The sequence below is a fragment of the Adiantum capillus-veneris genome, chromosome 9 (genome assembly GCF_014529385.1).
Source record: "Adiantum capillus-veneris isolate H3 chromosome 9, ASM1452938v2, whole genome shotgun sequence".
Taxonomy (NCBI): domain Eukaryota; kingdom Viridiplantae; phylum Streptophyta; class Polypodiopsida; order Polypodiales; family Pteridaceae; genus Adiantum; species Adiantum capillus-veneris.
The window spans coordinates 24,622,631-24,646,341 of record NC_140939.1 but is presented as its reverse complement, the minus strand read 5'-3'; the positions used below and the strand labels follow the sequence as shown (position 1 = coordinate 24,646,341).

The 23,711-nt window shown below is 44.3% G+C and overlaps 1 protein-coding gene across 1 annotated transcript in view; it reads left to right on the top strand.

Moving 5' to 3' along the window:
- The window catches only part of PEX22 (peroxin 22), a 36,663-nt gene extending 13,582 nt beyond the window's left edge, over nucleotides 1-23,081 (top strand). The window contains exons 3-8 of the mRNA XM_086519521.1: nucleotides 20,632-20,679; nucleotides 20,773-20,829; nucleotides 20,904-21,005; nucleotides 22,083-22,148; nucleotides 22,380-22,481; nucleotides 22,559-23,081. Of these exons, the coding sequence (XP_086375647.1) occupies nucleotides 20,632-20,679; nucleotides 20,773-20,829; nucleotides 20,904-21,005; nucleotides 22,083-22,148; nucleotides 22,380-22,481; nucleotides 22,559-22,669 (486 nt within the window). The 3' untranslated portion in view covers nucleotides 22,670-23,081. The remainder of the gene's footprint in view (nucleotides 1-20,631; nucleotides 20,680-20,772; nucleotides 20,830-20,903; nucleotides 21,006-22,082; nucleotides 22,149-22,379; nucleotides 22,482-22,558) is intronic.
- The last annotated feature ends 630 nt before the right edge of the window (nucleotides 23,082-23,711 follow it).

Below are 23,711 nucleotides of genomic sequence, written 5' to 3'. Positions count from 1 at the left end.
TTTCAGCCTCCGCGATTTCCAGAAATTAGGGTTTTTGGCAGAAATTAGGGTTTTTGCTATCCGCCACGTCATCACTTTGTGACATAGCCCCCTCTTGAAAGCATTGTAATCGACCGCGATTACGCCTGCAAAACCGACAAAAGCCATAAACCGTCTTAGCAGACACTGACTGTTAGTACCTACGACTCCTTCAAAAGAGCTTCCTGATCCTTCACTTTGCCCCAAAAGCGGCCAAGTTTGTACTTTCATTCATTAGATTCGGTGCAGGTTCCACACCATGTGGTATCAGTTCTGTTTTTCTATCTGCCTTTTCTGCCACGTTCCTCAGCTGCTCTCGAACTCTCAGGCCTGTCATCGTCTTTATCATACTGTTCTTTCTGTGCCTTTTTAGGGCACTTCGCGGAGACATGTCCATGTTCCCCGCATCCAAAGCACTTCCCCTCCTTGATGAAGCGAGCTCTCTCCTCAAGAGTAAGCTTGGGTCGTGCATCCTTTTTCTCTGGGTTTCTCTTTTTCTTTCTACTTTCATTCCCAGAAGTTTGTTCGGCTCGTTGTGTCATGGCCTCATCTGTGGGGTAGGTCAGACTGCCAGAGTGAATGGCAAAGCCCCGCTTCGCATGACTCATCAACTCCTGAATAGAAGCTGACTTCTGTTCCAAGTAGTGATCTCGGATCTCTGTAGGTAGACCCAAGGTAAACCGCTCAATCTGTTCTCTGAACGAGATCTTCTTGAATGAAGAGGCGGGTAGAATAGAGCTCTAGAATCTTTCACAATAAGCATTGATTGTATCTTTCTTGGTCATCCGAAGATGGTTCCAAGCAGCTCGTACATCTCGTTCATATTCTTGCATCAACCAAGAAGAAATAACAAGAATTTTAAAATTCAGGCTTTTAACTGGCGCAGTCTTGTTTAAAAGAAGCGTGGACCACCAAGTATGAGCATTCCCCTTAAGGTAAGAGGTAGCTCTCCGAATTTTGGAGTGCTCTGAATAGCGTCCTCCCGCGAAAGCGATGTCAAACTGCTGTATAAAAGACAGCCTTCGAAGCATGTGGCTTCATGTGGTTTGTTTTGCAGGAATCTCCCGTCTTACGGGAAGGCCCTTCACGGGAAGTACGGCTTCACGCCTAAGTCCCTTACGGGAAAGTACGACTTCGCGCCTAAGTCCCTTACGGGAAGGACGGCCTTGTGCCTAAGTCCCTTACGAGAAAGTACGGCTTCGCGCCTAAGTCCCTTACGAGAAGGACAGCCTTGTGCCCAAGCCCTTTACGGGAAAGTACGATCTTTGGGTCTGAGATTACAGAACGGAGGGGTTTCCTCGGGTTCTCGTGCTTGTATAAGAATTCTCCCTGAATAAAAGAATACTCTTTACGGGGGGGGGGGGACCAGCCCATCTTCTTGTCCCCAATATTGTGTCGATCTTCTCCCTTCTCTCATGTTTTCAAAGAATTATAATTTTCAGATTTTCTAAGTGCTCGTGTACGCTCCCGTTTTGTGACAGTGGTATTAGAGCTCGGACTCCTATCTTTCTCTGTAAAGAAGGACGATTCCGGGAAGAACCATGTCGAGCCAAGGGAGAAGCGTTGAAGAGGAGCTTCAACAAGTGCAAGCTGAGCTTGCGGAGTTGCAACAAATCTTATTGTTGCCAGACGTCCAAAAGCTTTTGGGCGGAATGAAGAAAACGAATGGAACTGATGCAGCCAAGCATCCAGACAACACTGTTGGCGTGAGACCACAGGAGGCAAGAGAAGAAGAACGTGCCGAGGTGCACAAAGGATCTTCGGATCGGAATGAACGGCCTACTTCAAGGAAAGGCCAGGAAAAAAGCACTCTCTTTGCTAGACGAGAGCAAGGACATCTCTATCTCATCTCCATCTTACTCTCCTGATTATACTTCTACTTCTCGATCATCTCGTCAGAAGAAGGAAGCCGCTACTACTGCTACTACCCTACATCAGCCCAAAGATAAGCCTCGATTCAAGAAGCATGGTCGCAAGTCTCAACATCGCATGAGAGTCTTCAAATCGGGCGACAAGGACATCAAGTTTGAAACCTACAACGGACGGAGAGACATCTCCAAAGCACTGTCCTTCATCAGACAGTTTGAAGTCGCCTTTACCAATGGGCACTTCACTGAAAAATCCAAATTACGCCATGTGGGGATGCACCTCAAGGAAACGGCAAGTAATTGGTGGTTAGCCAAGATTCTGGAAGGTTTTCAGGCCAGAACTTGGGAGAGCTTCAAATCTGAATTTTATGAACAATTTCTTCCACCTGACTTCGAGCAGGACATACGGAAGGAATGGGACTGGCTTGCCTAGAAGGAACATGAAAGAGTAACGACTTATGTGGACAAGTATTGGTCGGTTCTTTTGAAGGTCACTCCCTTCATGAAGATTGCCGACGAGGAAAAGAAACGAAAGTTCGAAGCGGGTCTCCAACCGCAACTTCGAAAGAGTATGAAGGTGTATCCGCATGATACTCTTCAGAGGATGATGGAGTCAGCAATCATTGCTGAGGATTTGCACTCAACTGGGACGCCCAGAAAGATGGAGCATAGCACTTACCGTGCAAGACAAAGAGGGGTCTACGATGACCAAGGGGGCCAAGGAAGAAAACGTCCTCCATCTAGAGACGATGATCATTCTAAGAAGCCAGAGGGTATTGGCAAGCGAACTAAGTACCTTTCTCCTACTCAACTTCAAACTTTCAGAGAGGAAGGAAGATGCTTCTACTGTGGCGAGAAAGGACATATGAAACCGGACTGCCCGCTAAAGCAACAACGGCAAGAGCAAGCCTCTACGAGGCAAGAGAAAGCAAGGAAGGAACCCACACCACCAAGCTCGAACTCCATTCCAGATGTTCAAGGAAACACAGAATCAGAGAAAGGGAAGCACTTGGACTTGGTGTTTCAAGAATTGCGAAAGCATGAGTTGCATGTGAATGCAAAGAAGAGCGAGTTCTTTCTCTCAGAGATACACTATCTCGGCCATATAGTCTCTCACAATCAAGTGAGTATGGATCCTGCCAAGATCCGAGTGGTAGAAGATTGGCCTATTCCCACTACGTACATGATGTACGTAGCTTTCTGGGATTATGTTCCTATTATCGAAGGTTTGTCCGAGGATTTGCTCATGTAGCAGGATCCCTTCATGATTTGCCAAAGAAGAAGATTCCTTTCAGATGGGGATCAAGACAACAAGGAGCTTTTGATCGGCTCAAGTACTTGCTAAGCCATGGACCTATTTTGATAGTGCCTGACTTAAGGAAACCATTTGAGGTTCACTGCGATGCTTCAGGCGATTGCATCGGAGCAGTGTTGAACCAGGAAGGCCATGCAGTGGCCTACGAAAGCAGACGGCTTAAGGATGCAGAGTTGCATGCATCAATCTACGAAAAGGAACTCACGGCTGTGATTCACGCCTTATCTTACTGGAAGCACTATCTTCTAGGAGCGGATTTTGTGATCAAGACTGATCACCAGAGTTTGCGGTATTTTCTTACGCAAAGGAAACTATCTTAGAAGCAGATGAGATGGGCAAACTTTTTGTCTATGTTTCACTTCCAGATCCTTCACACGGCTGGGAGTAAGAATGTAGTCGCAGACGCATTGTCTAGGCGGCCAAGGGTGAACGCTATCACTTCGGTGTATCACCAAGAATTAGCACTACTACCGGATTTGTATCCGAATGATCCAGACTTCTCCACCATTTGGGGAAAGCTACAACGTGGAGAGAATGAGTTTCCCTATTCCATTCGGGACGGTTATCTCTACCACCATCAAGCCATATGTGTGGCGGAACCATTAAGAAAGAAGATCATGGATGAAGCACACGCTTCGCCTTATGCGGGTCATTGGGGTATTCTCCCTACGACCTTAGCAATGGAAAGATATTTCTTTTGGCCTAGCCTTAAAGCAGACATTGATAAGTATGTCAGGGAATGCTTGGTTTGCCAAAAAGTGAAGTATGATCGGCATAAGACGCCTGGGTTGCTACAACCTTTGCCTGTGCCTAACGAACCTTGGGAAAGTATTGCCATGGACTTCATCAGGTTTAGCAAGCAAGCACACTTTATACCAGTCAAGAAAACGATCAAAGCAGATCATATGGCTAGGGTCTTTCTAGCACAGATCTTTAAGCATCATGGAATGCCCAAGACTATTGTGAGTGATCGAGATCCTCGCATGACAGGAAATTTTTGGCGTGCCTTGATGGATAATCTTGGTACAAAGCTGAATTTTTCATCTGCCTACCATCCTCAAACGGACGGGCAAAGTGAGATAGCCAATTCCACAGTATTGGATATGTTAAAAGCTTATGTGTCAGACCGGCAATCTGACTGGGAGAAATATTTGCCTCTTGTCGAGTATGCGTATAACAATACCATACACTCATCGACGGGGAAAGCACCTTTTGAGATTCTTTATGGTAAGCCTTTGCTTCCACCCATCCTTTTAACTAAGGATAAGATCTTTGCAGCAGATGAATTTGTCCGGGATTTGGACACCGCCTACGGGCAAGTTAGGAGAGCTATTCTACGCGCTCAGAAAAAGCATAAGAAAGCTGCAGACAAGCACAGAAGGAATCTAGACTTAACAGTCATACAGTTAGTCTTACTCAAGTTTGAGAAGGCAAGACTTAAGAAACAAGCATCTCATAAGGGGAAAGCGGTAAAACTTTCTACCTGTTGCTAAATTGGCTTTATCTGACAGAAAAATAATTCTAAATGAATTATTGGATTTATAAGTGAGAGGGTTTTCTCGCTTGGAACATCAAGGAAAAATAATTCTAAATGAATTATTGGAATTTTAAGTGAGGGTTTTTCTCACTGGAGACATTCGAGTACAGAGTATTCCTAGTGCGTCATTCAAAGTAATGACGATAGCACTGTGAACGAGAATATCTGGAAGGCCACCATGAACGGGTACTTCTGATGCGTCACATCGGATGGGTGACAGGGAGCATCGGGAAGAAGTATCCGACCATCCGGGAACGGACATCTCTGATGCGTCATAGGATGGGTGACATAGAGCATCGTGAAGGGGATTGTACCGTAAGTTTGGTAGGAAAGGACTAGGTGATGGGTATTCCTGATGCGTCACAAGGTGGGTGACGGGTGCATCGGAAAGGGGATATCCATAGTTGAGAGGAAATCCGAACTGGAAAGAGGAATACGCGTAAAGACGCAAGCATAAGAATAAAGATGGGTTCTGAGAAGCTTTTCTTAAAAAGCGGAAAATTTGAACGAGTTTTCCGGGAAGAGCAAACGCTTTCCTGCGAGGAATCTATGTTTGCATTGCATTCATGCATGTGGTTGCATCCAGGGACGCCTGGGAAGTGCTGTGAAAGCATTGATTTTAACTTATAAGGTTTTATTGAGTTTTTGGGCAGGTTCAGACCAATTTTAAAAATATGCCGGCCGTCCACTTAATAAGTGGGCAGCCACTTAGAAAATAAAGCAACAAAACCAGCCAGCGAATTCTCTCTCCCTATTTTAGGTAGAACATAAAATTTTTTTTTTGAAAAAAAAAAAAAAAACTTGGCCGCGATCTCTCCGTGAGCAGCTATTCGTGCCGTGGTGAAGGAGCTATAAAAGCACCACATGCCTCACCGAAGGGAGGTTGCCAGCGCCAGCAAGAGAAGACTCTGCCGCCAGAAGACGCGAGAGATTGCGAGACTACGAAGCACGGAAGTCGCTTTTCTCGCGCAAGAGCGACAGGTACCTATTGTGGATTCACCATACGAATTGTTGTCGTGTGTTTGCGTGTGTGTTTGCAGGTACTTCATCGCGAAGGAGAAGCGAGAAGGCTTCGGCCTACGCTTTGGAATTCCGGAAACGGAATTCGGAAATTGTCTGCGGAGTCTCAACTCCGAGTACAGACGGAAAAAGGATTGAGAGCTTGTTACGGGAAGGAACGACCATCGAGTCAGAGATTTAGAACTGAGGGGTTTTCTCCGGTTCTTGTGCTTGTAAAAAGATTCTCCCGAATAAAGAATTCTCTTTAAGGGGGGGGGGGGGACCAACCCATCTTCTGGTCCCCAGTATTGTGTCGATCTTCTCACTCTCTCTCTATCTATTTCTCTCTATATCCTTTGGCTTCAATAATAAGAGAGAAATTCTATTTATCTGAGTATATTTTATATTGTTATGCGCTCCCGTTTGTGACACTACCAGTTATTATGGGCCGTTTAAGATCACTGAGCGAGTGAATGATGTCGCTTTCCGATTAGAGCTACCGCCTAATTGGAAGATCCATAATGCTTTCCATGTAAGTTTACTCCGGCCGTATGTGGGACCGCCTCCAAGCCAGCCTAGTGTTGAGGAACCTCCTGAGGTTGAGGAAACAGAAGAAATACTCCAACCGGAGCAGATAGTAAATCATCAGGAGCGGTCTCTCAAATCCGGAAAGATAACACGGAAGTATTTGGTTAAGTTTAAGAACTATTCGAATCTAGATGCTCAGTGGATGACGCAGGAGGAATTAGCAGCTTATCCCGAGATACTGGAGGTATATGTCCAAGCACTACAGTTGAGGTCAACTGTTTAGAAGCGGGAGGGATGTTGCTAATTGGACTATTTCCTTATTTTTTAATGATTAATCTTTTTTTTAGGATATTTTATTATGTGCACTAAGGACTGTTAAAAGATTGTAGCTACAGGAACTGCCATCAAGAACGGACAAACTCTGATGTGGCATTTGATGGGTGACGGTAAACATCGCGAAGGAGTTTCCGTAAGTTCGGTGGAAAGGGCCGGGTTACGAGTGCCCCTGATGCGTCACATGATGGGTGACGGGTGTATCAGTAAGGGGGCATCCCGTAGGCTAAGGAGGAAATCCGAACTGAGTAAGAAAATACGCGTAAGAACGCAAGCACAAGAATAAAGATTGGTTCAATGAAGCTTTTTACGAAAAGCAGGAACAATCGCGGGAGGACAGATGTTTTCCCGCGAGGAGTCTGTGTCTGCATTGCATCTGTGTCGTGTCCTTCATCCGGGGACGCGTGGAATGTGTCCGTGTAGCATTATTTTAACTAACTGAGTGAGTTTTTAAAGTTTGAACAGGTTCACACTTTATTTTATAAAGTGGCCGGTCACTTTAAAGTGACTAGCCCTTTTATTAATAAAATAAAGCAAGCAAGGCCCTTGTAAAGAAAACCAGCGCTAAAACCAAGGCAGGGGGCTGATTTGCAATCTCTCTCTCTCTCTCCTCTCTCTAGAAAACGCGATTTTCTCTCTCCTCTCTCTAGGAGCGCCCAGCTTTGCTTTTGGACCCCTATTCTTGCTGGGTGTCAGACCCTATAAAAGGGTAGCTAGCGTTTCAGTTTGGAAGGGCCGGAAGCAGCAGAAAGTGCAAGCGCTGGGATTCTGGAGCAAAGCCTGGTGACAGAATTTGCAAGTGTTCGTGTGACGACTGAGTACGGAGGTCGATTCTCCGAGCAAGTAGCGACAGGTATAAGGTGTTGATATGCATTGAGAATTGTTGCTTCATGTGGTTTGTTTTGCAGGAATCTCCCGTCTTACGGGAAGTCCCTTCACTGGAAGTACGGCTTCGCGCCTAAGTCCCTTACGGGAAAGTACGACTTCGCGCCTAAGTCCCTTACGGGAAGGACGGCCTTGTGCCTAAGTCCCTTTCGGGAAAGTACGGCTTCGCGCCTAAGTCCCTTACGGGAAGGACGGCCTTGTGCCCAAGCCCTTTACGGGAAAGTACGATCTTTGGGTCTAAGATTACAGAACGGAGGGGTTTCCTCGGGTTCTCGTGCTTGTATAAGAATTCTCCCTGAATAAAAGAATACTCTTTACGGGGGGGGATCAGCCCATCTTCTGGTCCCCAATACTGTGTCGATCTTCTCCCTTCTCTCATGTTTTCAAAGAATTATAATTTTCAGATTTTCTAAGTGCTCGTGTACGCTCCCGTTTTGTGACAACGTCAACTTCATGGCTGAAATCTGCAGCAGCACCTTCTTCTTGTTAGCGTTGGCCTTTCTCTCTTTTGAGAGCGTGAGAGAGAGTGCTTTTGTAGCTCCTGGCAACCGGCAGGAATAGGGGCAGCCTTGCCGGCAGGAATAGGGGAGGGAGAGGGGCGCTACGAGGGAGAGAGAGATCGATGATGCTCAGGAGAGGATCGTACGTTTTGCTTTGTATATGCAGCGCTGGGTTTTTTTGGCTTATTTTAATTGAGGGCCTGTCCACTTATTAAGTGGGTGGTCGGCCTTTGTTTAAAATATGGTATGAACCTGCCCAAAAACTCAATAAAACCATATAAGTTGAAAACAATGCTTACACAACACTTAGTAGGTGTCTTGGGATGCAACCACATGCACGAACGCAATGCAGACATGACTTCCTCACGAGAAAGCATTTGCTTTCCCGAAAAGCAACCCGCTTTCTTAGAAAGCAACTGTTTTTTCCTCAAAGTTTCCTTTGAACCCATCTTCATTCAAGTCCTTGCTCATCCTTGTGCCAAACCTAACATAGGTTGGAATTTCTTTCTGACTATGGAATATTCCCTTTTCGATGCCCGCGTCACCCACCTTGTGACGCATCATGAATACCCTCACTTAGTCCTTTCCTATCGAACTTACGATACAATCTCCTTTGCGATGGTCTCTGTCACCCATCCTATGGCGCATCAGAGAGGTGCGTTCCCGGATGGTCGAATACTTATTTCCGATGCTCCTTGTCACCCATTGGATGTGACGCATTAGAAGTACCCGTTCTTGGTGGCCTTACAGATATTCCCGTTCTTAGTGTTCTTGTCATTACTCTGAATGATGCACTAGGAACACCTGTACTCGGATGTCTTCAGTGAGAAAAACCTTCTCACTTAAAATTTCAAGAATTCATTTAGAACTATTTTTCTTGGTGTTCCAAGCGAGAAAACCCTCTCACTAATAAATCCAATAATTCACTTATAATTATCTTTCAGATAAAGCCAATTTAGCAACATCCCTCTTATTTATGAACAGTTGTCCTCAAATGTAGAGGTGCAACTGAATTGCTTGGGGAGAAACCGGAAGAGTTCCTAATCTTGCTCAATGGTGAGTTGAGTTGGGTCTTTCTCAAAAGAGAACTTAAAAATTAAATTAAACAAAAACTCAATAATTCAATACTTACCTTATTGGTTCGTGTCCTTCCTCCAGTACCTCGAGGATATCCTTCACCAATCATCAAACTTACAAGCCACGCAAGAACTCGTCATTCGCGTCTTTCCAACAGATCGGAATTTCCCTTATCCTAGAATCTATTAACTCAATTCCGTCTTCTCAAGGTCGAGAATGATAATTTTTCTAGAAATCAATCTAGATATGTGTTCTTGTGCGTAATCGTGCGCTATTAGTCTTGAGGGTATTAAACCTCTTGTATCATCCCACATAGGTAATATCCAAATCATATAGCATTAATTTCATGTGAGGATGTCTTCCTTTCACAAATAGAGTCTGCGATCTCATTAAAGAAGGTTCTTGTTCCGGGCCTTTGCTCAGTTTAAGCCGATTGTTCTGATCCGAAGATCCTTTGTGCACGGCGGCACTTTTTTTTGTCTTTTCGTTGTGCGGGTTATTACCATCGACACTGTTTTCCCGACGCCCATTAGTGTCTCTTCCTTGCAAAATCGTAAAAAATGTTTTACTTTGCAAGCATCAATGATGAATTGCAAAATCTTAGGCAGATAGGATTCTAGCCATAGCATTTTCTGAGAGTATGTTCAAACTTGGTTCACAATAGAGCGAACCTACTTTGGATCTTAGGGATGTTCTCTTATATGTGGTTAAGGTCTTTCTTTCCTAATTGGAATAGTTAACGATCATTACATGCACGAACAAAATAGTTTAGGTTCATACTAGCAGTATGCGAATGGTACTTGACCTGCTTATGGAGAAGCGTATGCTACAACCATAACTTGCTATTGCAGTGCGATCCACGTAGTGTACTTTATGATCATCAACCATCAGATTATACCTTCTCAGCTGAGAAATTGAGAGCAACCGAACACATCTGAAATAGAGATTCTCGTGTCAAAATATCATTGCGCGCAAAAAGGCGCTCAATTGAGGTATCTCAAATGCCAATCCACTTCCTGAAAAGGAAGTTGACCCATCTCATTCTGGTTAGCAGAACCTTGACAACAAGGTCTGCATCGTCATGTGTTATCCATGTACTTAAAAATGTACGTAATACTCATGATGTGTCGGAGCTTTTATGAACTTTGAAGATTTCCTTCCCTTCGTAAGATTCTCAGAGCAAACATGCTCAACCAAATGATTCCTCAACTTGTTGACTTGGTTCTAGAGCAAACCTTCTCATCAGATAAACTGGGATTTCAAATCTGGAATTCCACGAGCATAGGCTGTAGCCGGCTCTTGCTCCTTTTCATATAAAGAAAGTGTTAATTCACTTGTGCAAAAAGCACTACCATTTCTTCCCTTAACAGGTAGGGGATGTGAGTTCACATGTCACGTGACACATCCAACCCTTTGTGTCCGTGGTCAGGCTACAGCATGATCAGGGTTCAATTCAGTCAAGTCAGTCTAGAATAGGAAGTGATCTGGCACTTTTGTGAGTCTGTTCGCAGACCGTGCATGTCCAGACACTTAGATTAGATGCATATCCTCTGGTTGTACACAACATGACCATCAGATTCTAGTCAGATCCCATCAATAGCATTTTTACAGTGCATAGGCCTATTTTCCCTATTTTTGACATTTTTCACTTATTATTTTTAAGTGACGTTTGTTGAAAAGTAGGTAGGGCAATTTTGCTAAGTTTGTATACAAGCAAACCAAAGTTAGCACTTTGTGGCAGAAGAGGCAGCAGGAGCACACGCTCAACAGGCAACTTCTCAACGGAACCCCCAAGAGGCCTAGCGTTTTTGCTCCACAGCATCAACCTAGCGTTTTGGACCAAATCAGCTAGCGTTTTTGGATCTTGCAGATTCCTGGCGATAGCAAGAAGCAGATCAGCCCTAGCGTTAGCAGATTTCCACAGCAGGACAATTTTCAGCCATAGCGTTTTTGCATCTGCAAGACAACTTAGCGTTTTTGCAGATCTTCGCGACGGAACCTCATTAAGCATCAGCATTTTCAGTTTTCAGCAGTCAGTACCCGCAGTAGAACCCCCGAGCCTCGCAGTGTTAGGTGCAGCGGAATGAATGTTGTATTTTCTCAAGATTAGTGATCTTTATTGCTCAAGGTTCCTTTTAGTCCTTAGGGAAAGAGAGAGCTTCCGTCTTATGGAGAGTGCTATGGTCACGAACAAGTGAGTGGATATTGTGCATGCAAGTGAATGAGACTGAGAGAAGGAGAGAGAAGAGATACGACACCCGAGAGGTTGTAAAACCCTCTTCCGAAGGCCCCACTCTCGTCAGCGAGAGTGGTCTACTTTGATTGCACAAAGGTGTACAATGCGTATGCAATGGACTGATGCAATTTGGACTATGCCCATGACGACGACGGTGGTGACGACGGCGACTTGATGGCTGAAATCTGAGATCTTCTAATCGCTGAATTTCGGGACTGTTTCGGTGGCTGAAAATGACTGTTTTGGCTGCGTTTTTATGGCTGAAAATGGGGGAACATCTGCAACCAACTTGGGGGAGTTCTGCTACTGTGTCATAGGGCTGAAACTGTGTGGATCTGGTGTAGATGAAGGCTGAAAGCAAAAACGCTGACCTGCTGCAAAAACGCTATGGCTGATCTGGGAAAAACGCTGGCAATGCTGGATCTGCTGGCGACCATGTGATCCTGCAGTCGCTAGGGTGCTGCTGTTGATGGCGAAGGCCTGCTGTGGAAGGAAACGCCAGGGTTGGGGTGTAGATGCAAAAACGCCAGGGATGGGTGAAGATGTAAAAACGCTAGGTGGTTGAGGGGGTATTGCTGAGAAGTTGCCTGTTGAGCGGGAAGCTCCTGCTGCCTCTTCTGCCTGAAAGTGCTAACTTGGGTTTGCTTATATATTAACTTAGCAAAATTGCCCTACCTACTTTTGTTGGAAAGTCACTTAAAAATAATAAGTGAAAATAACCAATAAATAGGAAAATAGGCTAAATGCACTGGAAAATTCCCCTAACTGATGCTAATGGATTCTGATGGGAATTCCGATGATCATGCTGTGTGCAACCGGAGGATATGCATCTACACTAAGTGACCGGGCATGCACGGTCTACGAATAGACTCACAAAAGTGCCAGATCACTGCTAATCTAGACTTGACTAGACTGGTTGAACCCTGCTGTGGTGTAGCTTGTCCACGGACACATAGGGTTGGGATGTGTCACGTGACACGCAGATCTCACCTTCCCGCAGCAATTCCTCGCTGCATGGTGGGATCCACCGAAGTTTGCAGTTTCAGCCCGAAAAACATCTGCGTTTTCAGCGCGTCGTCGCATCATCGCCATCGACATCCTCATTGACATAGAGTCAGAATTCAACAAATAAAGATTTGCAGATTTCAATTCTTAGAGTTTTCAGATTTCAGTCCATCTCGTCATCGTCCTCATCGTCGTCGACGTCGTCGGCAAGTCCAAGCATTGTAGAGGTTTGTGCAATCATAAGTAGACCGCTCTCGCCATAGAGAGTGGGCCCTTCGGAGGAGGGTTTGACAACATCTCTGGTGTCGTATTCTCTTCTCTCTCTATCTCTAAGTCTCATGCAGTTCCATTCACAGTGTTCATTCACTTTGTTTGTGTCCATTGCACTCTCTCACTAAAGGAACGGAAGGCTCTCCCTTCCGTAAGTAAAAGGAACCTTGAGCACAATTTGAAGCACTCAACTCGAGCAAAGTTCAAACATTCATTCCGTTGCACATTACATTGGTATCAGAGCTTTGGTAGTGTTCTGTATCACTTAAGGAAAGAACCACAAGAATCACAAGAATTTTTTTTTGCTTGTTGAGGTCGCACGAACCCAAGTTCACTTGGGCGCGTCGATTCCTAATCGTGTTTTTGAAGAGTGATAGGAATTCCAAGAAAGAAGGGCTTGTCTTGCCTCCCCTTGTGCCTCTTTTCACTCATTGAGAGCGGATCATGCACTTAACGGCCGGCCAATCGACGTGAGGTGGGAAAAAGCACATAGTAACAGGGAATGGCCATTTTCAGGTCCCCGTTCCCCGTTCCATCCCAATTTCCCGTTCCGAATCCCCGTTCCGTGTTTCAAACGTGAGTACCCGAAACAAGGAATGGCATTTCATGCATGTTGCCGTTCCCCGTTCCAAATTCCCGTTCCTGGTAACTATGAAAAAGCAACCTTGGTGTGAGCGCAAGGTCGCCAAGGGGTGCGCCCGCGAAAAAGAGCATAACTCAGGTGAAGAGAAGATCCTTCTCTAACACAGATTGCAAGCAAAAGAAGACCCTCAAGAACCTCAAGAACCCAAGAACCCAAGTTCCTCGTGAACTTAAGAACCCAAGATCACAGTGTATGGTCATCACTTTGAAGCGGAATGGATACTTCGCTCGGAGGTAATGAGCATGAGAGAGGCGATGAAGAATTTTCCCCACCAGGAGGTTTTTCCGACCCTCCCCCTTCCCCATCTACGCCAAGGATTGCACCAACTCCTGTGTAGGAGTTGGAGCAGATGTTTATGGACAGGAAGTTAGAACGCGAAGCAAGAAGAGTAGAAAGAATGGCAGAATTTGATCGCAGACACGCAGAAAGAAAAGAAGTAGAAAGAAAGGCAGCCATAGAGCGTGAGCATGAGCAAGCGCGACACATGCAAGAGTTGTTGCGACTCTTTTCTCAAGTGCAGGCACAAATGCAAGAGATGCGGGAAAAGGAGACTCTCTTAGTTTCTTCTTCTCCAAAGCATGACACACAGGATTTGCATGATGATCACGATGTGATTTCTCACAAGCATGATGATTTGCATGAAGATGACGTGATTGTTCACAAGGATGATGTGTTAGTTGATACTTTCTCTAGTGAAGCTAACCTCATTGCAGATTCAATCAATCACGAAGAACCGATCTTGGCTCTCGAGTCGAGATCCACAGAACCCCCACAGGAAGATTTGATCAAACACGACGAACCGATCTTGGCTATCGACCTAGGTCCACAGAACCCTTACAGGAAGTATTATGTGTTCGAATGATTAATCAGCACGCATTGTTCGAGTGTTTTATTCGTGATTGTTTCGTGTATTTTAGTTAGCGTCTATATGTGATCCCTTTTCTCATGTACTTTCATGCATAGTATCCATTCACTTTGTTAGTAACCATTGCACTCTCTCATTAAGAACGGAAGGCTCTCCCTTCCATAAGAACAAAAAGGAACCTTGAGCACAGTTCGGAGCACTCATCTTGAGCAAACTTCAAACATTCATTCCGTTGCACCTTACATAAAGTTTGAGGGTCTTCGGTTCAAAATCTCAGGAGTTAGTTTGAATTCCTGCATTGCAAAACTTTCTCCGGATAACAACGTATCCTTCGAGGAGAGGTAACAAAAATTCGTTGTGTCTGTGTTCAATGGTTCGTGTCCCACTGCGGGGATTATATTTCTATGTACGTTGAGGTGTACACTTTCAACTTGTATTGCTGACTCCTCCATCCGCTACAAAGTATCTTGCGGATGCGTTTACAAAGTTCGGGTAAAAGTCCTTCGTTGAATTTCATCATCTTTTCTTCCTGAGAGAGGTTCAAGAATGGAGCCACCTTGGTAAGAGCGAACCGATACCTATTCACGTAATCCGTGACTTGTTCATACTCCTTTTGGGAAAATCAATCCCGATCTTCTTTGATACCTTCCTCAAGCTGTAGAGGAAAAACAATTTGTCAGAAAATTCAGCTTTGAATTGAATCTAAGTCTTGTTTTGAATTCCTTGTAAAGATTTGGTGTATCACCAAGTACTTGCAATCTCCTTGTGATGCTTGATCACGTGCATCATCTTTGATGCTTCTAAGAAATTGCAAAGGCAACTTCAAACCGTCGAATGAAAGCGGTAACTTTCGGACATCTTCCCTTGCTTCAAAAAGTATCAAACTTGACTGGGGGTGTTCTCAGGTCGAGAGACCTTCTTTTATTCTTCCCAATATGACGGGATTTCTTGGCTATGGTTTTGGTTTGATGTTCATGGATATTTTCTGGGTTCTGAAGGATCTTGAGCATTCCGCTCCTCAGATTCTCTAGGTTCTTGAGCATCATGCTGTTGTCGCCTTCTTAGAGAATCCCGAGTCTTGTCGACTACTTGCAAAGAGAAAATTTTTTCCAACTCTGCGAGCTTTTTCTGTAGGGCTTAGGGTTCCGCCTGCTTACTTCTCTCTTGGCTTGTCATGGCTTCTTTCCGTATCTTCTCAGTCGTCATTCTCCTTCATAAAGAAAGAGAGGAGCCAATCGACAATTTGGGGCATAATTTGCGGCACATTTTCTGAGGCAACCCATGTGGACATCTCTCTTTCTTTTTCTTTTTTTAAGTCGGAAAGTGAGGCTTGTGACACTTTTCATTACATAAACATTAACCATAGGTCAATATACAAGTACTATGGGAAAAACCCTTGAAGAACACAATAAAATTATGGAGAAAAATCCCATACAAACCACAAGATACGTCAAGGGATAAGATACTATAATCAAGAAGTGGTGATGAAGCTCTCTGGCCATGAAGACCTACACAAATCTGTCAGTAGCTCTCTCTGCTTGTGGCAATGTAGTTAACATGCCCAATGCTAGCTACCTAGCTAATTGTAATCTCTCCCACCAAACCAGCTGCCTCGACCCTTGTCTGCTCCTAAATGATATTGCAAGCAACCTCCCTCGTCCAAAAGATATCCTCATGTAAAACCTACACTCTAAATCTAATCATGGATACGTTCTTTGGACCGACGAAAATCTGACACCCTCCTGGCAACTATGGGAAAAACTGTCACGGGGACGTGCACCACGTGCCAACAGAAAAGAACAGACTAAACAACTTTATGCACTTCAAATAACAACTGCATTGAAGGAGACGCACGAGACGGGGAGTGGCGAAGGTCCATCCCCCCCCCCCCCCCCCCCCCCCCCCCCCCCCCCCCCCCCCCCCCCCAACACACACACACCTTGGCACCCCTTTCGGCATTATTAAGAGGCCCTTGGCCCATACTTACCAAGAACGGGAATTTGGAACGGGGAACGAGGAACGGCAACATGCATGAAATGCCATTCCTTGTTTCGGGTACTCACGTTTGAAACACGGAACGGGGATTCGGAACGGGAAATTGGGATGGGAACGGGGAACGGGGACCTGAAAATGGCCATTCCCTGTTACTATGCCTTGGCCTCTAAAAGCAGTTTACATTAAAAAAGTCAACCAACACAAATTACGGAACTCCGTACAGATGCCACGTCAGCACAACAGCGTAAATTTCGGGATTCCGTACTGTCTGCCATGTCAGTACAACTGAGTAAATTGTGGGATTATGTACTGTCTGCCACATCATCAGCTGCTACGTTGTGTGTGTGTCCAGCTTTATTTATTGTCTTTAGGTTGCCCATCGGGTGGGGTCCCATAACTTGGCTGGAACTTCTCTTTGGAAATAGGCCCCTCGGCAAGACTTCATAAGTTGGTAAAATTTCTTCTGCTTCTTCTTGTAGGGTTTAGACTCCTTGGCCAAGATCTGTAGGTTAGCTCCGTTCTTCAGTGGCTTGACACATCAACAGTTTGTGACATCCCCCCTTCTTGAAAGAAAGTAATCGCTTACTTTCCGCGATTACAACATATCTCCAAAACAGCTCAAGTTAGCTCAAAAATTTTCGAGGGTCATTCGGAGAAACAATGAGTTTTCTCATTCCAAATCGGAGCTCTTGATTTCTTGGGTCGTTGGCTTCACAGATCCTAATCTCACCCAATAAGAAGTCTCGTTCTAGATCAAAACTCTTGATTTCTTGGGTAGTTGGCTTCCTAGAAAAATCCCAATATGAGCATCTGTTCTTGCAGGATGATCTTCCACCCCATCTCCCTGCTAAATCGGCTTTATCTGATAGAAAAATAATTCTAAGTGAATTATTGGATTTATAGTGAGAGGGTTTTCTCGCTTGGAACACCAGGACTACCAAATAGTGAGGGTCGGGTGTTGGCTCTAACCATTCTAGGAGCTCCTGGTCTTCACCAAGGAAATAATTCTAAATGAATTCTTGGAATTTTAAGTGAGAAAGTTTTTCTCACTGGAGACATCTGAGTACAAGTATTCCTAGGGCGTCATTCAGAGTAATGACGTGAACATTGTGAACGGGAATATTTGTAAGGCCACCAAGAACGGGTAATTTTGATGCGTCACATCAGATGGGTGACAAGGAGCATCGGAAATAAGTATTCGACCATCCGAGAACGGACATCTTTGATGTGTCATAAGATGGGTGACATAGACCATCGCGAAGGAGATTGTACTGAAAGGACTAGGTGAAGGTATTCCTCACCCGTCACAAGGTGGGTGATGGGGGCATCGGAATGGGAATATTCCATAGTCAGAAGGAAAATCCGAATTGTGTTAGATTTGTGCACAAGGATGAGCAAGCACTTGAATGAAGATGGGTTCAGAGGAAACTTTGAGGAAAAAATAGATGCTTTCTGAGAAAGCGGGTTGCTTTTTGGGAAAGGAGATACTTTCTAAGGTATGTCTGCATTGCAATCGTGCATGTGGTTGAGTCCAGGACGTCTCGAAAGTGCTGTGTAAGCATTATTTTCAACTTATATGGTTTTATTGAGTTTTTGGGTAGGTTCATACCAATTTAAACAAAGGTCGAGCGTCCACTTAATAAGTGTGCCAAGCCCTCAATCAAAATAAGCCAAAAAACCCAGCGCTGCATATACAAAGCAGAACGTACGAACCTCCTCTCTCTCTTTTTGGCTGAGCATCAACGATCTCTCTCTCCCTCTCTCTAGCGCCCCTCTCCCTCTCCTCTCCCTCCCCTATTCTTGCCGGTTGCCAGGAGCTACAAAAGCAGACTCTCTCACGCTTTGAAGAGACAGAGAAAGGCCAGTGCTAGCAAGAAGAAGGTGCTGCTGCAGATTTCAGCCATGAAGGTGACGTTGTCGGAGATGCCCATGGCTGCCCCGAGCGTACGAGATGTCGCCAAGTCTCACTGCACGAGTTCCGCCACAAAGAAGTGCCTGCGGAGAGATTTCCCATCGCAACATGCTGCTGTTTTTCTCTGTTTTCAGCCCATAAACGACGAGGACGGGGCTGATTTACGAGAAGGAACCTGGGAGCACACCCCTTTTATGTATGTAGGATTGGAAGAGAGGATTCTCTGCGACGAGAACTCTTCCGGGAAGTCGTTATGATCTTTGAGTGTTTGTTTGCAATGTACTTCCTCTTCGTGAGGGAGTAGGAGAGGAACTAGAGCCAAATCAGCCCAAGGGTTTCGCACCCTGAGCTTGGGTGTAGATCCACGAATCTGAGAGTGGTAGAATCTCGAGTTGTGATCTGGAAGTTGGGATTCCTAAGGACGGACTTCGCGTCCAAGAAAGCAGAGATCTTTTGCAGGAAGAGGAATCTGGGAACAGAGTCGGAAAAGAGTTGCAAGGATGCCATGCCCTCGATCTGGAAGGTGAGATCCAGAGGCGAGAACCTTGATTCTCGAGGTTTCAGATAAGGAACGGTACGTTCGGTATAAGTGCTTGTATAGACTTCTCCTTAGTAATGAAGATACTATTTTGGAGGGGGGGGGGGGGGGGGGGGGGGGTGGGGCAAGACGGGCACTACGTGCCAATAGAAAAGAGCAGACTGAACAACTTTTAGCACTTCAAATAACAACTGAATTGAAAGAGAGAGAGAGAGACGACACACGACACGGAGTGGCGGAATTCCATCCCATAGAGTATTGGCCCCAAACCTTAGCGCCCCTTTCGGTATTTCTTTATATTGCATCAACTCAGTACAAGCTGGTACTCCAGACTCTGCACCTTCTCCAGGAAGCATGCCAAAGAATGAGCAAAGGCCCTTGGCGTGAAAAGCAGTTGCAATAAAAAGTCTTTAAATTTCAAAAGCTTCTGGTTCAAAAGCAATGCCAAAAAGCTGCCAGTGCAATTTACGGAAATCTGTACAGCCTGCCACATCATCAACCAGCGCAAACGCGGAAATCCATATAGCCTGCCACGTCATCATGCCAGCTCAATTTTCGAAAACTGTTAGCTTTTTTCTTGTGTGAGGGTCGTGCTTTATTTTAATCCTTTATGTCACTTGGGGCCCCATCGGACGGGGTCCCCATAAGTTGGGAGGACTTCTTCTATTACTTGTTCTTCTTAGGGTTTAGGCCCCTCGGCCGGCATCTGTAAGTTGGCTCCATTCTTTAGGGCTTTGACACGTCAGCAGTTTGTTACAGGGGGACCAGCCCAGGCCCCCAGTACTATCTCACTCTCTATCTCTCTCGCTCTCTCTATTTCTCTCTATATATCCTCTCGCTTCAGTATTAAGTGATAAATTCTATTTATCGGAGTATATTTGTGATTCTGAGCATACTCAAGAAGATGCTGCACAAGAAACTGGACCTCTTGTTACCACTTCTGATTTTGAGTTTGGGCGACATCTGTAATCAACTCGGGCTCCCCCTCTTGATCTGTTGCTTGTTCCTCTGCATTGATGCTTTGCCTCAACTTCCTCTTCTTCCTTGAATTCAAATTCCTCTTCTATGTTGTTGTACTCTTCCTCCGAATCACGAGGAAGACGTTCTTCTTGGCATGCCATAGCAAGACAAGGTAGATGCAACCGCTTAACACTATGGAAAATAGGGTACTTTGTTTGGCTTTCTGCTGATGACTCTTATCAAGCCTTGATCTGATATCCTTTCTTTGTAAAGACTTTTTTTAATAGAACTTGTATTGTTTAAATTGAATATTTAAGGCCAACTACCGCTGGAATCTCTTGATCGGCGATGCATGATCTATCAACCTATCATAGATGGTCTTTCTTGACCCTCTTGAGAGAGAGTCGTGGCTGAGTTCTCTAGAATGGTTTGATGTAATACATGTTACCATCTTGACGGTTGGATAGTATCCCCTGTTCTGATGGTTACAGCTCAACCTCGCTAAACGGCACGGAGGCATCTGAGGATGGTGCTTACGATTGGATCTTGCCCCAGGACCCATCCTGATGAACTCTTATTGAACGGCGGGATTATATCCAAGGACCTGTTCTGATCTGTTCTGTTATGTCTCGTGCTCTCGGGTAGACTATGGAAACTTCTATGGTGGAGCTCTAGTGTGACATACACAATTCTACTTTGGAGTATCTGTTCTTATTAGTTTAATGTTGTGATGACACTTAGAAAATTGTGCTGCTTCTAGAATAATCGACTATACTTCAGCTGGACCTGGTAGTAAAGGGGTTTCTATATCCTGAAGTCAACACTAACTTTTAGAATCAGTATAACTATGCACACTTTTGGGTACTCAAAATCACTTTTTCATTAACTTACTCCTGGGTCTTGGCATTATTGTGTTCAGCCACCTTATATGCATGACAGAATACCGCAGAAGTTTTCCTAGTCAAAAGTTTCTTGTGGGTTTCCTTGCATTTTAATCTTAAGTATTTATTAGACAATAGAGCCTGCTCTATGGTCGTATTACTGCTTTTGGATTATAGAGATTTTTGTGTTGGGTTGAGACACTTTCCATGAAATTTTGAGTGCAATACATTGAATTGTTATCCTCATTATTACGTTTATATTCCAGCTTACTACAGCTCAGATTGTAAAGAGGCAGCTCAATGGTGGCAGGAAGGTATTTTTTAATTCATGTTTAGACCTTTAACCCATTGTTCAAAGTGATTTCTGTTTTCTTCCTCTTGATCAAGATATGCATTGTGATTTCTAGATGACTTGTCAATTATTGGGAGTTATATTTCAAGAGACTTCTCCAGAAGAGCTTCAGGTGCGCTCTTTTACATGAATAACTTTGTGTTATAAAGTTTATACCATTCAATTTTGCCTCTCATGTTGCTGTAGAAGCATGCTGTTGTGAGGCCTGAAGTGGTTGATATACTCCTAGAGTTGGCCCAGGCCTGTGACCTGTACCTTATGGCAAGATTGCTGGACGATGAGAGTGAGGTAAAATTCTCTCATAGATTTAATGCTGGCTACATTGAGTGCATATTAAAATATGTCAGATTGGAGTCGTATTGCTTTTTGCGCTCTTCCCATTTGGTCAAGCGAGTGAGTTTCAAAAGCGAGCATCTAGGAATATTAGTTTTGATGAACAAGTGGGATCTGAGAAACCAAATGAAAAACTTAATTGTTACTGTAGTGCAAAGCAAGGATTGTCCATGCTTGTTTCATTTTATGGTTCGATAGCTTTCTTTCCACAAATTTTCTTATAGAGGGTAAAGTATTTTACTGGTTGAACTTGGCTTGGCTTATTTGCTAAAGAGGAGGAAAGTGATCATGTTTTCTGGACTTAAACTAATTGTGTCTTCATTTCTACTGTCTAGTATGTATTTTTCTTGCTCAAAACCTTATGTACCATTGTTGGAGCATTTATATGTATGGTTATTGGAGGTATATCTTTGTACACCTTCAGCAAGACACACACATGTCCTGGTTTGATATCACCCTAATGATGAGAGGCCAGGCTATTTGTCGATGAGTCAAAGCTCCATACTCGAAAGAAGTGCAAGGAAGCACGTTTTGTACATAGTGCAATGTTGTTTACTCAAATACAATGGCATTCACATGGAAAAGAAGGGTATTTTTGGGACGTCCACCTGTTTTGACAATCCTTTTGAATTAGAAAAAGTGACCGTTTACCATTTTGGGTTCTAGAACCTCGAGCCTTGTACAAAAGGAAGCCTCTTTGTCAAGTCTCTGCCACACATTTGGGCTTCTAATCAATACTTTCACATACTGTTAAAGTTTTTGATTTGTCACAAAACAACATGTTATCTTTAACGTACTGTACCCAAGACAGTCTCAAGGCACGTGTTGGTACTGTACTTGTAGCTGACAGCTGGTGGAGGCAGCTTGTCTCGTGAATATAAGAGTGTTTGCCTTTATGATTTCACAATTGTTTGTCTCTCTAAAGCAATCGTGAGATGCTGAATATCTTGATATTACATCATGAGGCAATTTTATTCAGTATAATTGTTGTTCTGGTTATCAACTGCTGAATGCTGTGCATGTGATATGCAGGCGAATGCTCTGGCTGCCTTGGAGGCAGTCGGTCTCTTCTCTGTTGGTGGTCTTAATCGGAACAAGGTCAGATTTTTGACGAAAGCTTTTGCATTTCATGATTCAAGAAGTTTTGCAATGAAACTTTCATTTGTTTTGCTAATTCCAAAGGGTTTCTAACCTTGGGTGGGTGAACCTTTGCGCTGGGAAATCATGTCATTAGAAAGCGTTCTCCACCGTTCTAGCTGGGAGTGTCTTCGTGTAGCTTTGTTTTCTGTTAGTTTTGAACTTCTCTCTCTGTGTGGGGTGAATGACCAGGTGCTGTTCTGTAGTACTGAAGCTGGGAGGTCTTCATTTGTTCGCCAGCTTGAGCCAGATTGGCATGTGGATACATCCTTGGAGACCGTATCACAACTAGCTGTGAGTTTGATTGTAAAGTCTATGCATTTGCTTTCAGATACTGTGTCGAGATCCTGATGAAATGAATGGGCTTGCAGCGATTCATACGCCATGAACTACATATCTCTCCTGTTGGGACAAATCGTGCAGCTCCTAATGTTCTCAATGCAGAATCTCTAGAGAGCTACTTTGGCAAGCTTCACAACTGAGAAGAAACGGGCATTCAATTCGTGAAAATTTCACGTTCGAACTGCTTTGATTTGCGGCTTAAAGAGGGGTTTTAAAGCCATGGAGCGATTTTGGTGCGGTAGCCTGTTGGAGGTTTCCCACATACCACCTTCATTATCTGCTTTAGAGCTTGAAGAAGAGCTGTTCTTTGTAGTGTTTGGTTCCTGTATATGTCATTTGTAAACACAAGAGTCTACTGTCAGCTTCTTACGCGTATTGTACTAATGCAAGGGATTGCAAGTGAATTATGTGCACCAGTACCTGGGTTTATGATTTAAGTACCTCCCATGCGTTGCAGATAAGTTGTCAGACCCAATAAGCTCCACATTATGTTGTATTTACTACATACTACAAGCTTCCTTAATTTGGTAAGCTATAGTCGTTCATGGTGCGTCTAGAAAGTCGTCGAGCGGGCATCAAGGGGAAGTGAGGGTTAAGATTGGTATTGGAAAGTTTTCAGCACGTTGGTTGCTCGATAGTTGAGCTGCTGACTGAGGTTTTTGCGGTTTGAGCTCTAGTTTTGGAGTCCCTGGTATGTCATGGATGGTGACGAAGAAGCATACATGATTTTTAAGAAGCCAGATTCTGAGTTCGTATTGAATGTTTGTTTTCCATGCCAGTAAATTACTAACTTATGCCTAGTCGGTATGCTTGGTAGTGATATGCGTAGAATGGACTTTGGCAAGTGGTTGTATACTGTCCTAGGTATGTGGCTTTTATTTCTTAGTGATTGCTTGCTATGGGTAAAGAGCTGAAAAACCCCTCTGAATCATAAAGTTAATGTAGCACTCAGTCTTGAATTGTATGTAAAGGTAGCACTGCCTGCTCATGAGGTATGCACAAAAGAAAAGGCCTTCACACTTAAGGCAACTCAATCCGCAGCATTTCTCGTAATAGTGTTTTTTAAATCCTTACAATCAATTCAAGATTGAGTGCACTGCTCATACTGCTCACTAGGTATTCACAAAAGGAAAGGCCTTCACACTAAAGGCAACTCAATCGGCAGCATTTTTCGTAAATAGT